Genomic DNA, 17,637 nt, shown 5'->3' on the forward strand with positions numbered 1-17,637 from the left:
AGTTTTAATTTGATGTCTTTGGGTCTAAACTGACAGTCTTGAAGTCTTTCCTGAAGTAATATTTGCCTCTTTAAACATCTCTCTGGCATTCCATTGTGGGCACCTGCTGCTGATAATTACAGGTCTGTCTCCTAACCACTTCCTCTGCTTTATGTCAAAGCAGAATTCAGGCTGCTTGATTACAAACCACTGCCAGTTAAAGACCGCTGCATAGCTCTCTGTGTAATTATTCAGGGTGAGCTGGGTCTGTGTTTACTGAAGTCTTAACAGAAATGAGGCAGTCACTTGTTATAATTTCCTCTTTGCCAGCAGTGTGACATAATCCATAACATATTTTGGTCACCTTAAAGGTATGTCACCTGAAAATAGCTGATTCAGTAATGCTTATATAACATTTTACTATGCTCTTTCCTAAAGAACAACAAATCCTGCCCAAAGATAATACAGGCTGTGGACCTAGCAAAAAAAAAAAAAAAAAAATCCGGACAATGGTCAATTATAGGGAAACAATTGAGTTTAGTGCATGCTCCAAATAGATTTATTGTTCTTGACTCTGGCCTGCTCTGTCCCCGCAATCTCAAACCCCTCCCCCCGACCTTATATTCATGCCATCATACTGTTAGAGTCAAAAGTGTCTGTGTCCCCCAAATTCAAATGTTGAAATCCTAGTCCCCAAATAGGATGCTACTAGGAGATGAGGACTTTGGGCCACACTTATGTCATGAGATGGAGCTTCATGAATGGGATTAGTGTTCTTATAAGAGAGACCCCGCAGAGATCCCTTCCCCTACTGCCCTGTGAGGACACAGAGGGACGCTGGCTGTTTCTGTACCAGGAAGCGGGCCCTCACCCGCATGACCGTGCTGGTGCCGTCCTCTCTGCCTCCCAGCCTCCAGCACTAGGAGGAATACGTTTTTGTTGTTTAAAAGTTACTGGGCCTGTGGCATTTTGTTCTAACAGCCTGAACAGACTAAGACACACCTAGAAATAAACTTGCTTATTTTACAGTAGAGAGAAATAGGAAAAAATACTCTGCAGAGTTTGATGTAAGAATAATCTTAATGTAAAACAAAATTTCATCTACCAGTAGAAAGTGAGTTTATTTTAGCAATATTCCATGATAAAATTCTACAGCTGAATAATAGGAAAGGTTCCCTGGGGGGAGGGGCAAGGGGTGCCGGGTTGACTTGCAGGCCTCTCTAACTCCCTCCCGACTCCGTGGTGCCTGGGCAACTTAACCAAACCAGTGAGAATCCAGCTGCGCTCATTCTGCTGACCCCCCACCGCCTGTCTGAGGTTTATTTTCCTCGACTGCAAGAGAATCCAAGTTCTGTATCACTGATAGCCCCAAGTTACAGAGTAGGCAATCTGAAGTGAGGAGTGGATTTCTGAAGGAAACTGGCAGCGGAGATTGGCCTTTTAGGCAGAATCTAAGACGTGAAGAACTTCGTTCTTGAGACCGTCTTCAAGCTCCTCCTTCAACTTCATATTCAGTTCACTCTGTCCGGTAGCTCTCAACAGTGGGTGATGGAGAGAACCTGGAAAGTTCTCACTAACTCCACTGCCACCACCACAAAGTGTCACCAAAAGCCCTTCGGAGATAGGCTGCTTATGCATGAACAAAATATGCATTCATCCAACATCATTCAAAAAATCTACATTACACGATGGCTGTGTATCAGACAACTGGTCACAGATGGTACAAGAGTTACCACGATGAACAAGGTTCCTTTCCTCCTCATGCTGACACACTTACTACTAGCTGGGGACACAGAAAAAAAGAAAATTACCATCAGGTGTGGAAGGAGCCTTATGAAGAAGGCAGCCAGCAAGGAGGGATGGAACCTGAGGGATAAACACTTGTTCACAGCCCAGGAGTGTAAGCCACCATGCTCACTCACTACCACTTGCTAGCCCCCTGAGGGAGGCTCCCCACCGGGGCTGTACAGGAGCAACCTGCCGACTGGGGGGAGGTACCCAGTCCGAGGAGACTACACCCATGAGTTCCAGGGACGGAATTAGAGGCCTAAGAACAAATATCGGTGTCAGCCACGTTAACAAAGTGAGATCTGATTCTAGGTGCAAGAGACAGACACCAAAGGGCTTTAAGAAGAAAAGCTATGCTGATGTACTCTGTTAGAACGTGACTGGCAGATCCTCCTCCGCGGAGGACAGAGGAGAGTGGGGCAAGACCGGAAGCAGGAAGAAACTTCTGTAACGATCCAGCTAGGAGGAGTGGACATATTTGAAACATATTTAGGTAATGTATGTCATCTTTTCTAATAGAATATCATTAGAAGGATGAATATGTTTAAATGTTGCAAACATAAATATGAGCCTATAAAATAATTAGTAAACATTTATTCTGGCACAAAATAAATATCGTTCAAGTCCATTTAAAAACACAAAATCTTCAGTAATCACACAACAGAACTTCCTAAGACAGTTTAATGTCCAGAAAAATTAAAGGTTTGAGAAGCTTGTCTTTATTAAAACAAAAACTAGAAAAAAAAAAACAAAACAGGGACAGCCTAGAAGGGGTTATAAAGAGTCTCATCATTTTAGTGGTTGTGGGGTTTTTTTCCCTTTGGAAATCTTCAAGGGAAACTACTGCAAACCAAATATTATACACAGCATAAAAACCCAAATAAGCAGTTTAATCAATCATTAAAAGCATACTAAGTTGCTTCTGTTGGATTCTTTAAGCAGAATACGATCCTATCAAGATAGGAAGTTTTCACAACCATGTAGGAACTAAACCACACTGTTGAGCCCTCAGCTCTTACTAATTTGCCTTTAAAGAGTGGGAGGTTCCTGCAGCACCACACTTGGGGAGCCGGGGGGTAGGGTTAGAGTTAAAAACTGAGTGTTAAATTTTGCTTTTTGGAAAAAGAAAATTACGAAGGAGTAAGTATTCAATGGGCCAACTAAAACTGTTTCCTGTGTGGGTATCATTTTGGTGTGGTGAGTGAGTTACCCTTGTTTATTTTGTTAGTTACTATATCTATTACATTCTTTAACCTAAAGAATGTAATAAATGCAGCAATTAAATAAATAAGCATTTACTGCATTATTTTGGATTAAAGATGTTTGGAGTTGTTATATCAAGTTGACACATTTTGAGAAAAAAGTTATATTTATATGTTGTCATATTTTAATTTTACAATGAAGCATTTTAAAGAATATAAAACAAAAGGACAAAAAGGATTATTTGAAGGCACAGCAAAATATATAATACTGACTATTGTTCGGAGCTGAAAGCATTTTCTATGCCCCTGCTTTTTTTTCAAAATAAGGTTGTTACTTAAAAAAACAACTATACACTTCCATTTTATAAATACATGCTGGAAACCATTTTTCAAGCAGAACTATGATCTTCAAATAGTTTCCCTTTCCCTTCTTATATAGCATAAATAATACATGTATGCCTATGCAAAACCATACAGTTCCGCCACAGTCAGTCCATACACAAATCCATTAGAAAAATACTCTATTAAACACAGTGTGTATCAGTCACAACATATACACCTAGCAGTTTGGCATCTAATTTCTCTTTTTGCCTAGATTATAATATGCCCCTTGCACATGCAAGAACATTGGCCTTTCTTGGAAATAGCAGTTTAATAAATTTTGTGTCTACCCTAGGATCAGTAAATGCTTGAGTGTGTCAAAATTTTGGGTGTAAGTGAAGAAGTTTGTCTCTATTCCTACAGAAATCATTTAAATATTAGCAAAAATTAAATAATTTGATCATTTTTTCTAGCTTTTTAACTTTGTCTTTATAAGTATAGCCAATATATAACAGAGAAAGTATAAGCTGATTTTTCCATTGACATTTATTAGGTTTTAGTTTTAACAACATATATTCTAGATCCAGAATCTGTTCCATATACATGCATATATCTAATATGTTTTTAATTCCCTAATGGTCAAGAAAAAAGGAAATGTTAAACTGCTAAAAAGAATGAGAAACCTAAAACCATTCACCATCCTGAACATTAATGATAATCACACTAAATGGACATTAAACATTTTAATAAAAGTTTTCTAGGCATAAATAAATTTAATTGCACCAAACTATACTATATATTATATTCATTTAAATTTTTTAAATGTAATTCTTCATACAAAAAATAGATGTGAAGCTATCCAAAAAAGTAGCAGTATGTTAATATTACATGGTCAGTTTTTCTAAAACCTATTCTAAACTCTAATGTAATAGTTGTCTTATTTAAATCACTCTAGCATCATCTTGTTATTTACAACATAATTCAATTACATCATACTAGTTCACAGACATGTACAAAAGCACTGTGTGGCAGAATACAAATGACATTTTTTTCATCTTGCAATAGAATTGTATTATGCAATAGAAAAGGAAGACAAATGGAAAATAGTCACTTTTATCAGACATTTTAACCTGAAAAAAAAGTTGTTAGAATTAGAAATCAAAGCCCATTGGTTGAACTGAGGCATATCTCCATCTGCTAGTAATGTTTGAGTTATATGCTAAAGATGAGATTGCTCATCAAGCCCCTCATATCATGCATTAGTAAATGGAATTCTGGTTAGGAATTTAATTGCATAATTCTGTTGATGTAAGCTTCCAATTCATTCCAAACAACGCTTTACACTGGCCTGAACTGAATTAAAACAGTTAGCAACACCAAAGAACACTTCTTGATTTTGTTAAGAAATGCTTGTATGAAAATCTGTGAACATAAAAGGGAGATTTCTGCCACCCCATTATGATTAATTAAATAGTAGTCCTTTTCTTCTTTTTTTCCCCTTTTAAGTGATACATGGTTATGTGAAGGATTTTTTAATATAATAAAGAAAAATTGACTTAATTTTAAAGGTAAGTAAATAAATAATAAGTAAAGTGAAGTCTCAGACATAAATAAATTCTCAGGTTACAGATGATAAATAACTCTAAGTACTGGAAAGTGTGATAGAATTCAAGTGACTATTGTGAAAATGTACACAAAGCTCATGCCCAAGTGATCGAGGTCATAAGCTTAAGCAGGGCTCCCCATTATTGTACAGGCTTTCACTAATGGTCTGATGATGGGGAGTGGGGGTTCGACATGGAGGTTCCCATAATACTTTACAGTGGCGTGAGCATGGCAGCCACTGATTAATTACCGCCCTGCTCTCGACGCACATTAACTACTGAGCAACCCTCCCCTGGCCCCAACAACGGCCTCAGTGTTACAGAATGCCATCTTCGCAACTTCTTCAAGGTGCCTTATTAAAGAATTCTGGGATTCTAACATAAACGTTCAGTAAAACTTTTTGTCTTTCACGTGATTAAAATGGAAATTAAAAAATAAAAAGATAAAAAATGAGGAGTATTATGGACATTTCAACCTTTGATTTCATTGCAAGCAGTACTAATAAATATATCCTTATGCTTTCAAAACATTGCTATAGCAATCACCTTAAAAATATTAACAGATCCGAAATTGTACCTCTGTTTTCACTTGTTCTCTTTGCTCAATAGCTTGTGACTCCCACCCCTCACCCCCCACTACTTAAATACATAACAGTGTCTAAGGAAGGGACTTCCTGTTGTTTCAAAATGCACTGAAAACTAAACACTGAGGCTAATAGTAAAAAAAAAAAGTCACTTTAAATGAATACCTCAAAGTAGGACACATGAACACATGCTTCAATGAAAACACTCCTTTTGGATGTCAGCTTAAGCTTCTCCATATGATTTGTCTCAAAAGCTCCCTCTTAAAACCACCCCTATCATTTATTATCTCCTTTTTATATAGACTGTTACTTTTGTTTCATCACCAGTCTCTGCCTGTTTAACAGCAGCCCAGCCACTCCTATCAGATGACATTTGTTTTACTTAACGTATGTAGTTTTAGAAAAAATTATAGAACTGCTATTACTGAATTATATGAAAAAATTCCAACATACATTTAGCTGACACTGCATCAGCTGCTATTTAAACTGGGCTTAGCTAATGGACTTTTAATGTCAGCGGGGTTACGTGCAGTTACTGGCTATTAGCAGAAATGGCTCCTTTCTATAAAAATCACTTTTCCTCAAGTGTGTTGTTTGAACATTCCTTTCCCTAATTTAGTGACTGGCACTGAATGCAAAACAAACTCAAGGACTCTGGAATCTGCTATTATCTTTAAGACCCTCTTTTTAAGCCTTGCATTGCCCATTAAACAGGCAACCTCCCTCATTAGCATTTAGGCTTGTGATCACAAAACTTTGTGTGGCATTATTATTTACAGTGCTCTTCTTAGCAGAGCACCACATGTTTTGCTATGAAAACTCAGGGTCATCCATGAATGTGGTATAGGTATGATAGAGAACATACAAAACTATTTTCTTAACCCTGGAATTTATGTGCATCATTTAAAATCCTAGTTCAGAAATGTGAAGTGATGTGGATGTGGCAATAATTAATACATATTTATATGTCGATGTATTGTATAAATATTTATACATTAACATGCATTTGAATACAGTCTCAAATATAAACAAGGAATCATCTTATCCCTCCATCCCGAGTGAAGTTCTGTATATTTTATCATTAGCAACAACCTTCCTCCCACCCCTTGTGCTCCCCCGCCCAACTCACCTTATCTTTGTTCCATTAAATAAAGCTTTCAATTCATGTAATAGACAAATCTATCCAGCATCTGAGGGAGTTCAAGAAAGTCAAATGTCCCCCATCCTGGGAACATGACTCCATCTGATTAAGAAGTTGAAACAAACCATCACAGAATCCAGGACAGCACAACCACTGGCCTCGGATCAGCCCACATAAGAGGTCACCTCCCGCAGGATGCCTACCATGGAAATCATGCCTTTTCTGAGAGCACCCTGAGAGGGGGGTCCACGTGTGGATGAAGAATTTTACCTGTGCATATGTGAAAGGTGACTCTCTCCTTCAGCCAACAAATTTAGTCTACTCTGTAAGGAATGCAAGGGAAGTCTTCCACATGCTTGAAACACATCAGTGTTGGGAGATTTCCTCCGTCTATGTCCTTGGAGGAGAGGAAACGAGTTGTTCCTAGCAGATAAGCCACTGTACCAATGAGCAGAGGCATCTCTGCTGTATTTTGTACACCACATAAATGACTTAGGAACTGCCAGAGAACAAGGCACTGTTTGCGGGAAAGCAGGACGTAATTTTCAGTTATGATCCAGTGATTTAATCTAATTTCCTGCTCAATGACTACCTTTACGAGCTTGTTTTATAAGCAATTTTTTTTTCATTTGTGAGAGGTTCTGTTTGTTTTTTAAGGATCCTGCCAAGGTTATTTGAAAATGAGCTCTCACTTCTAAAACAAAAAAGGTTACACAGGCATACACATACAATTTGTGTCAGCACATATATGCTCACAGGGAATTACTGAACTATTTGTCTTCTCCTTATAACTCTTCATTTCATTAAGACTCTGCCTGGAAATGCCCTCCCAAGAAATAATTCCAAGTTATTTAATTCAATAAAAAATGGTGTGTCTATCTTTCATGTGACCATGTCTAATAAATCCAATGAACTGATTACCCCCATTTCTCTGGAAACATTATTGTTAAAACTTTTCCTAGTCATCCTTTTACTTTTTTTCATCATCTAATAGTAAGTAAACCATAACTTCTTCACTGTGTTTTTTTACCTCTATATAGATATATGTATATGTGTGTAAATATATACAAAATAAATATCAAGAACATTAGTATGTGAGAGAAAAATACTGGCGACATTTTAAAAAATGTATAATAATATATTAAAGATAATACTGTACTTAAGCAAATTGTTTCCCTGGACAAAGAATGCAGTTCAATTCCTGATGTACAGGTGAGATTTAAGATACAATGTTGGTATTATTATTAATGACGATGTTTAACAGAGTAGCCCAGAATTTGGTAATGCATTATATAAAGACCACTGAAGAACTAATTATCATTTAGAGGAACCTTCTCTCAGATACTATATTCAATATACTGCTGATTCTGATTTAAGTCTGGATTTCTCAGACAAGCACACCCTGCCCAAATAGGCCCAAGTAAAATGCAGACATAACTTCTTTCAAATATATACCTTTTAAATACTGTCCAGATTCTGTTGCTCTGTTAATTGAAATAAGAGCAGATGAAGACTCTATTTAGATAAAAGTTTCCAGTCAGAGGGTCTGTTGAATAATATTATGATGAAATGCTGATCTTAGGTTTCTCTTCCGGACAGCACAAATAAATCATTTGAACATGCCTGTTTTTCTTCAGCCTCTGAGAGCAGGAACTGAAATGGGCTTCTGTTTTCCGCCAGGTTGCATACTGTTGGCGATAGTTGTGGATGGCTGGGAGGGGAACGTCTTAAGCTCCTTCCATCCTTGGATTTGATCCATGACACATTTTTAAAGCTTACACTCTTTCCTTATCTTACAGAGATCCAGGAGGAAGAAGGAAAGTTGCTAAAGAAAATGACAGACAATGCAATTACTGTTTTATTTAGAATGACTTTTAGACTGCTGCTTGCTAAACTCGCACACTTCCACTGGGTGGCTACAGTGTGCACATCTGGCGAACTCTTCAGTTGATGGAGGATGAAATGTATCATTTTTCCCTTTATCAAAAGCTAAATTCAAATGTCAACATGTCTCACACAGACATAATCCTCAAAGTGAAATTACCATTATTGACTATGTCTTCCCAGTCGTGAAGTTTTTATTGTCATAATAATTTGGTTATTTGTTTGGTATGGATTATAGATAACAGGTCTCTGAAACTCGCTCGTAATAAAACAACAGAGCTTTTGTTATTGACTATCATTTTTCATTCCTGTAAAAGTTGGAGGATATCGTTTGTCAAAGAGTAGTCTTTAATCTAGATCTTAAAATGATTTTTGGGCTTCATGAAATTTTGAAAAGATATTAGAATTACATAAAATATTCAATTTCAATACAAGTAACAAATGTGTGGATTCACAGAAAATAGAATGGACCCTTTAACTTTGATCTTATACAGGAATGCGTTTCCGTATGCCTATAACTATACATGGGAATTATTAGACCAGGTGCCCTATCATTTTGCACTGAACTACTGTTGTTTAGTAGAGTGTACATTATGAATTAATTTAAAATGATTACTTTTCTATAAAATGGTACACTTTTACACTACTTTTTAATATTTTATACTATTATAAATACTAATTTTCTTCAATTTTGAAAGACACCTGAACTTCCACTCATGGACATATATAGCCCTGCAGGTACATTTTAATACGCAAGCACTAATCTGTTTTAATTGGAAAGAAACGTTCCTATATAAGGTTTTTCTTCTGGACAGGAAAAAAGAGAAGACAATAAATTATAATTGAGTTCAGGCAGTCCATGATTAAATAATCAATTAAGACATCGACTGAAACTGATAAATGTTAGCATTCATCAATAAACGCGTTAAATGTGCTGAGGGGGTTTCTGTTGTTTAACATCCGCAGTTGGAAAGGACACAATACACGTTCCTCTACATGAGGCATTCTTATGGCTCTCATAGTTGCTGAGATATGAAACTAGCCACGGGATCCAAATGACAATGATTAATGAAGGTTAAAAAACCCTATTCTCACAACATTTTTAAATGAGTAAGACTTGTAAGTCTGCAGTTAAATTTGATGAATCAATATCATCTGTTAACATGATTATTGTGAGCCCTCGTATTTAGAATGAGAACTCCAGCCGACACATCAACATGACAAAGTCTCATCTGGCTCACCTCACGCTCACCTCGCACTACCCCATTAACAATGAGAAGAGGTTAGTTAGTTAATTAAAAGGGGATATTCCCTAAACATTGTAGTTTTCAGATGTTAGACTACACTTCTGCCACACAAAGCATTTTTGAGTCGCTGCTTAGGGCCAGTCAAAGGTATACTGACATAAGGACAAGTATCTGCATATTTGGCACTTTCAAAGCTATAGTTTGTTTTCTAAATTAGAACTTCAATTCAATTAATGTCCAAGTAATTAACACTATGAACTCCATGTGGAAGGCTAAGTATGTTTTAAGTTACTATCAAATCTGGTGACATTCTTCTGTTTATTTCAAAACCTCATTATGGAATCCTAAGGGAGCAACTTGTTAGTGGGCAGGAATGGTCAAAATTAGAAACCATATTACAACTTCAACCGAAAACTTTTTTTTAAATTCTGAAATATAGAATAATACTTTCCAATATTTGACTTACACAGAGTTCGAATATTTGCAATATATGTTTGAGTTTCCACAAATAGGCAGAAGTTCTAAGAGCTCTAATCAAGTAGAGACGATAAGAAAGCTAACTACCTCTGATTTTGGTATCTCAAAAATTATTACCATGAAGTTTTCTTTATTTAAACCTCTGAATTTGGAGATGACCCGTTTAAAATAAGAGAAAGTATAAATTATTCAATCACTGGATTTCTTCCTAAGAGCTGAGATGAAGGAGGTAGTAGAATTGCAACATTGTTTGAGGCAAACTCCTTCCAATTCAAAAAGTTACACGCGACTGCCCGCAGAGTTCCTGTGAGTGCAGTTTCTAACATCCCAGAAGTAAGTGATACTGGGGCAGTGCCCAAGGCCTCAGAGTCATGTGCCCTTCCTACATAAATACATAAGCAATTACAAATCCAAATAAAATGAGAAATAAATCCAGGAGAGTCCAAACGTGGCTTTAAGAAGTTAAGGTTTAAAAAAGAGAGAGTGGAAAAGTTCGGGCTCTGTAATTGTACACCAGGCAATCAAAAATTAAAAGCAGAATGAAAATACTGTAGGAGAATGAACGGCCTCCTTTAAAAAAACACAATTTTATCATAAATAAACAGTTTACAAAACACATTTGCACGAAACATGAAAAAATAGCAATAACCACTAAACACATAGAATTAAATGTAAAACTTTCAAAATTTATTATCTAGACAATTCTGATATTCTAAATTATGATACTAAAACTTTCTATTGAAAACATAATTTGATATATGAAAGGCATGGTGAATTTGCTTTGCCTTCAAGTTCACCTAATTTTCTATATGTTTCTTTGTGTTGTTTTAACATGTATGCATTATGTTCTTTAGCCAGACAAGTGTTCATTTTTTTAAAAGAAAAACTACAGACATTTTATAAAGTGCTATTTTCCCCAAACCTTCTCTGAAAACATGAAACTTGACATGTGTTTTCTTTTAATGAAAGTGTTTATATGATTATGAAAAGGTTTTTATCTCTTCAATATTCATTGCAAAGAAAGTTGTCCTGACTGCTGTGACACAGTTGGTTGGGCATCGTACTGCAAAGCAAAAGGTTGCTGGTTCGATTCCCAGTCAAGGAACATGCCTGGGTTTCGGGTTCTGCCTTTGGTCCGGGTGTGTACGACTGGCGACCAATCGATGTTTCACTCACACATTCAATGTTTCTCTCTCCCATCGATGATTCTATCTCACATCAATGCTTCTCACCTCTTTCTCCTTTCCCCTTCTCTAAAAATAAATATATAAAATCTTTAAAAAAAGACAGAAAGAAAGTGAAGGGAAGAGCTTATAGCCAGGACCCAACTGGCAGCGACGTGGCACGGCACGCTAAGAACTGGCACTGGGTCAATTTCTCAGAGAGCAGAAGGGACGATGTGGGACTGTGGGAGGGGAGAACTTTCACACGCTGCTCAGAGAACCGTGCGCTCACTGTCCAGGAGTTTGAGTGATATGCTTGGACCATTTCCTCAGACAGAGCACATGCTGCTTTTAGGGAAACAGTATCTACAGACATCACTCTAAAGTGTTCAAAATTAAAGACCTTTAGCCTTGGCCGGGTGGCGCAATTGATTGAGCATCATCCTGTACACCACAGGTTGTTGGTTTGCTTCCGGTTAAGGCACATATCTAGGTTGCGGGTTCGATCCATGGTTTGGCGCATCCAGGAGGCAACCAATCAATGTTTCTCTTTCACACTGATATTTCTCTCTCTACCTCTCTCTCTCCCTCCCCTGCCTTCTCTCTAAAATCAATAAACATATCCTCAGGTGAGGATAAAAATAAATTATTGACCTTTAATTTCTTCAACTTCTAGAGTTCTTTGCCAGTGGTTTACACAGTTGGAGGACAAAGAATACTGCTGTAAATACTTTGCACGTATTAATTCATTCACTCCTAATATGACGTGTAGTATATATTACCCTCATTTTGTATTGGAGGAAACTGAGGCACAGGGACACTAAATCATTCATTCATGGCCAAACACCTACGGGGGTGGAGGCAGGATGTTGAGACAGTGGTAACAACTAAGACAACTGGCAGAATGGGCACATAACACTAACAGCCTTTAGCTTGTGCCTTCTGCAAGCCAGACCAAATACACATTAAATCAAAGTAAGATTTAATATATGACAGTTGTGATGCAAATTTCCCTCCAAACTGCCACCCTGAATTCGCCCTGTGTAGAGATGCCGGAACCCCGGCCACCATCCGCTCACCTGACCTATGTTTACTATCTTTGAGGCTGGAGTCCTATACCTGTGCTCACTGTTACATTTCAGAATGTGAGTTATAATGATACGGTTATAAATGTGTCTCCCTTCAAGGCTGAAAAACTGTCTCATTCAACTCTCCTAACAAATAGCATGCAACCTGGCACATATAAGTGCACCACACTTGTTGGTTAAGAACTTTGCTTCTAGTACCACGCTATCCAAATGAGCTAGTGAGTTTCTATTTTGTGAGGAAACGTGAACAGGTTTGTTTTTAACTGCCACAAACACCAAAGTCAGACTGAAAAAGATGTAGGCTACAATCGGAAGGCACGAGTGCTGCCTCAATCCCTGCCCCCACACGTTCCCCCCATTATCTCCCTCAAGTGCTTGCAGCCTGTAATTTTACTGTTTCTTCTGAGAGAGACTCCCTCTGCTGCTCCAGCGAAGCCATGACCTAAATCAGAAAAGTGTTAAAGGCAGTTAAGGCCTAACAGACCACACTGCGGCTGTTCTGTTTGCACTAATTGGAGAACCTAGCACACATTAGAGAACAGTGACTTTTAAGTCTTAACAACAATTATAAATAAGCTAAGAGGGTTTGCCTAGTGTAGCTCATGCCTCGTTCATGTTCATGTCCATGTTCGTGTCCTTGGGGACTGGCTTAAAAATATTGATATGGATTCTGATTAGGACCACAGTGGGAGATGCTCAGGGACCTTGTATTATGGAACTGTGAATCCCCAGTATGCAGAACACAGAAGGCCAAAGTCAATAAATGTTAACAACCTAAGGGTTCCTCACTTTTTGCAAGTACTTGAGAAGTTTGTTCTTTGAAACCGTGTAAGCATTCCCTAAGCAAAAATACATGGAATTATTTTTCTAAACAAAGGTAAGCTAACCTATTTTTCCTTATTGCAAATACCAAACATGAATGTATGAATGTACTCTGCTTCTAGAGTGGAAAATATACAGTATAATTTTAATAAAATTCAGGGGTTTTGTTGTGCCAATTATCTGGCTGTACCACACCAATATGCATAAACGCATTAAAGTAATTTTTCCTCTCAGAGAGAAAGTATATCTTATTTTTTAAAAACAAAACAACTTATGACAGTAGAGAATTATCCTAATATGATGAGAATCTTCAGTATATTCCTGTTCTGAGTTTGGTGGTGTTAACACTCAAAACACTAGTTGGTGCTAGATAAGCAGAATATCAATGCTGTGCCGTCCGGAAAGAACGTGCATTTATAAAACAGAAGGGCACTAGTGCTAAGGCACACTGTTCAAGCACACACACGCACACACGCACACACTTTTCCCACTGAAATCTTTCATTCTTGGAAGTCAGAAACACCACAAAGTCCCTGGAGCTAGGAGTTCCCAGCAACGCTAGATAAAACAAATAGGGCATAGCCAGAAAGGGGAAAGCTGTTCCCTACAGCCTAGAGAAGCTCTCAAGGACCTGTTTAAAATGACTGCTGTCTCTCTTGAAACCACAGTTACAAAACACAGTACACTCACAAATAACACTCATGTTTTTTCATCTTAAACATCTGTTGTTTTCTTGGCTATCTGTGAAGAGACATATTTCCTAAACTTCTAATTTTTCCAGTGCTTCTCTAACAACAAAATGAAAGCCTCATCCACAATGTAAAGGGCTTAAATTAACTTTCTCATCTTAATTGCTTATGTACTGCCATTCATAAAAATAGTTCATTCCGATCTTCAAATCCTCAGCACATGGAAATCATACCTTGAGGGAGCAACAGCATCTTGTGTTTTGCTAGTGTTCTAGTCCAAAGACAGGAGGAAGGATGAGATTAGAAGCAAAAGGATATCTGACCATACGACCGTGATAAACTTCTGATTCTGGGAAGGAATTATCACAGCGGTTGGACAGTGAGCAGGCTGGGGGATGGACTGGACTGAGGGTCACAGTAGCTGATGTAGGGTTTGGCACTTTCCACGTTCGTGATACCTAACAGGCAACACAGGAAGAGCTGGTGTCAGGGAACATGGAGGACAGCAAAGATGAAAGTGGTGGAATAACGTCTTTCAAAGACCACAAGATTCAAAAATAAATAAATAGGGTATTCACCAGGAACTGAGAGAACTAAATAAACTAAATGGAGAAGACCACTGGAATACACACACCCAACAGAATACATTTTATTTTTCCACTTAAAATCCTAAAAGCAGGTTCGATTCTCAGTACTGGCTTGCTTGGTCTATAAAAAGGAAAAAAAAAAAAAAAAAAAACAGCACAAGTGGCAAATGCTGTCTATCCCGTGCACCTTTTCATTCCTTCTCTCTTCCCCTTTCAATATTAATCCACTTGCAATCTCCGGTTTGATTATCTTTATTGATCCCTTTTCCTATGCAGTCTTTTTAATTTGGCTGTAGCAAGCGCTGGGCAGGGATTTCGGACGTCTTTTTTGGCATCTTTGGGGAGTTTAACTTGTCCTCTCACTGCCTGGTCCCCATCCCAGCACCCGCCCCAGGCTTTGTGCACCCAGTAACAGCAGACGAATTCCACAGGGAGTCACGCTGTTGATTACACAACTGTTCATCAGGTTGCCCACTTAAACTTCCAAACATCCCCCCCCCACGCCCGCCCAAGCACCCCTGGCTGCCTCCCTGAAAACTTCTTAACCAATTTCAAGAAATCCACAAGTTCACATGCGTCTCAAAGGAGAGTCCTTTGTAAAATGGACAGATGCGCTCTGGAAGTATGCACAAGAAAACCAGGGCAGAACCTCGGGATGGGAGGCATCTGGCAAGAAGGAAAGGATTTATGAGCGTGGCCACTTAGCGCGGCAGCAGGAAAATTTACTCCTGAAGTAGCTATGGCTAATTCACAAAGCCTTACTAATCACTTACCTCTCCACCCAGGCCACACTCGCCTACCCCTATCTGGGCTCCGCTCCACCTCCCACGCCCTCGCTCCCAGGGCCCTTGCAGATCAGAGCGAATGCTGTCGGGGCCCCCAGTGTCTGAGCAGCGCCCAGGGAGTTTGGGCTATCGCCGCACCTCCTCTGCTCTCCCAATTTGTAAAGAAATGTAACCAAGATGATGGGTAGGCTCAATTATCTCCGAATGCTGCAGAAGCTTCCTCCATTCCCACCCCCAACCTCACCCCCGCCGCAAGGCAAAGCTGAGCTGTCTCTCCAGAGCCAGCGACCACCACAGAACTGGTCCGGAAGATTCAGGTTGGCGCAAGGGTTGGCCGGAGGTTGGGGGCCTAGGGGGACCCGAGAGAGACCGCGGAGGGGGGCAGCGTGGGCTCTTTCCTCTCGCCTCCCTTCCATTCAGCTTCCAGGGCTCAGAAGGCTGGGAGCTGCCGCTACCAATTCAAACTCAGAGAACAAGACGGGAGCCAGGCGATCAGCCCCCGTCCCTGCCCTCCTCCTCACCCACCCTCAAATCCCCGCCACTCTTCTCCCAACCCAGGTTTTGCCCAGGGCCCCGGACACTTACTTTAAAGCTCAGACGCGTTAAATTAAAATGTCAGAGTTATAAACTGGACGATTACCCCGGGGAGTTTCGGATTTGGTCTGAGCGACCAGTCTGTTTCCCCAGAGCCCTGGCGTTTAAGTTTCTCGGTCGCCAGCTGGGAGGGAGACACCGAGAGACTGAGTTCGGAGGCGCACAACCCCGGGGCCTGCCCCAAGCTGGGTGGCTCGGGTCTGGGTGGGCTCCGCGTCTCCGCCGCGCCCTGAGCAGCAGCCGAGGTGTACCAGTGCTGTGCGTCCTCGGCCGTAACGGACACATTTCCTTAGCAGAGCGCCCTTCCGCGTCTCAGAGACTCACTGAAGATCCCGCAACCCCGGACCCGGCACAGCGCGGGGGAGCTTCTGTGCGTCGGGATGCGTCTATGGCAATTCACACAAACCCGCACCGACAGTCTTTCCGAACCTCTGTGTGTACTGTGTGCAACAACGCGTGCGTGTGGAGCAGAAAGTGCAGAAGACACCCCAGGTGCCCACATGCCCAGAGACAGATAAGTGTCTACACCCCGTGCGTCCCTGGTCCACCCATGCCCATCTAGGAAGACATTAAAAATAATAACCAAAGATTCTTGACTAGTTGGGAAAGTGGAATTTAAAGTGATTTCCAGTTGAGTTCAACGAAGCAGATTAAGGAAACCAGGAGAAGTGGGGAGGAAGAAGGGAGGAAAGGGGAAAGCGAAGGGAGGTGCCGTGGACCTCGGCGGACCTCGGCAGACCCGGCGGACCCCGGCGGACCCCCTTACCTTGAGCCGCGGAGCCGGTGCCGCTGGCGCTGAGCAGGGCCAGGGCAGGTAGCACGAGCGTTTGCAGCACGTATCCCAGTCCCAGTCCGCAGCGGGCCGCTGTCGCCCGCAGACCTTTCCTCATCGTCGACCGAGGTGTGCCGGGGGGAACCACACACAGACTCGCGAACAGCGAAAGCCCCACTGGGCAGCAGCTGAATCTGCGCACCGAGAGGCAGTTCGAAGAAATAATGAGAACCAAGCGCCACACTCCACTTTCTCCAAGGGCAGGGGCCAAAAGGGGGTGGAGAGGAGACGCTGAGGAGGAGTTTGCAGGTCCCTCTTTCCCGGTGCCTTTTAACTGGCAGATCCGGGCGCCGCGGCTCTGCCCCCACTTGGGGAGTCCAGGGAGGCGCAAGACAGCTACCTCGCCGCTCCTCCCCAGCAGCACGAGCAGCGGCAGCTCCGCCGCGCGCCGCGCCTGGACTGCTCTCCCGGTCCGCTCGCCAGTGCCGAACACACACAGGCACCGGCGGGCGAAGGTGGGGGCGGGGGGAGTGGAGGCAGAGGGAACTGGGAGGAGGAGGGAGAGGAGGGAGGGAGTTGGGCACAGTGAAGCGCTCGGGTCTCCAATCTCTGTGTTCACACGCCGCATGGAGACGTCCCGACTATCGCTGTTGGGTGGCCCAGAAGAGCCACCTCCCAGAGTGGGGCGCCTGGATGCTCCGAGGCGCTAGCGCAGAAGGCGTGGAGGGCGCAGCCCAACTCCACTGGGGAGTCAGCGGCGGCGGGAGCGCGCCCGGCCTCCTTATGTAAGCTAGGATTGGGGAGGGATGCGCGCCCGGCGCAGGAAGTGGAGACCGTTTGTTACCCTACCCGCGGACGCCGGGAGGGCAGAGACCCCAGGGTACAGAGAGACCGGAGGGAAGGGGCGGCT

At 41.2% G+C, this 17,637-nt stretch overlaps 1 protein-coding gene across 2 annotated transcripts in view; it reads right to left on the reverse strand.

The window, feature by feature from the left end:
* Positions 1–17,172, reverse strand: part of UNC5C (unc-5 netrin receptor C) — a 348,264-nt gene extending 331,092 nt beyond the window's left edge. For both annotated transcript variants that reach the window (XM_024574906.4, XM_024574905.3), the window contains exon 1: positions 16,722–17,172. In XM_024574906.4, coding sequence (XP_024430674.1) covers positions 16,722–16,845 — 124 coding nt within the window. In that variant the 5' untranslated portion in view covers positions 16,846–17,172. The remainder of the gene's footprint in view (positions 1–16,721) is intronic.
* Positions 17,173–17,637: the final 465 nt, after the last annotated feature.

Source organism: Desmodus rotundus, chromosome 4, assembly GCF_022682495.2.
Source record: "Desmodus rotundus isolate HL8 chromosome 4, HLdesRot8A.1, whole genome shotgun sequence".
Taxonomy (NCBI): Eukaryota; Metazoa; Chordata; class Mammalia; order Chiroptera; family Phyllostomidae; genus Desmodus; species Desmodus rotundus.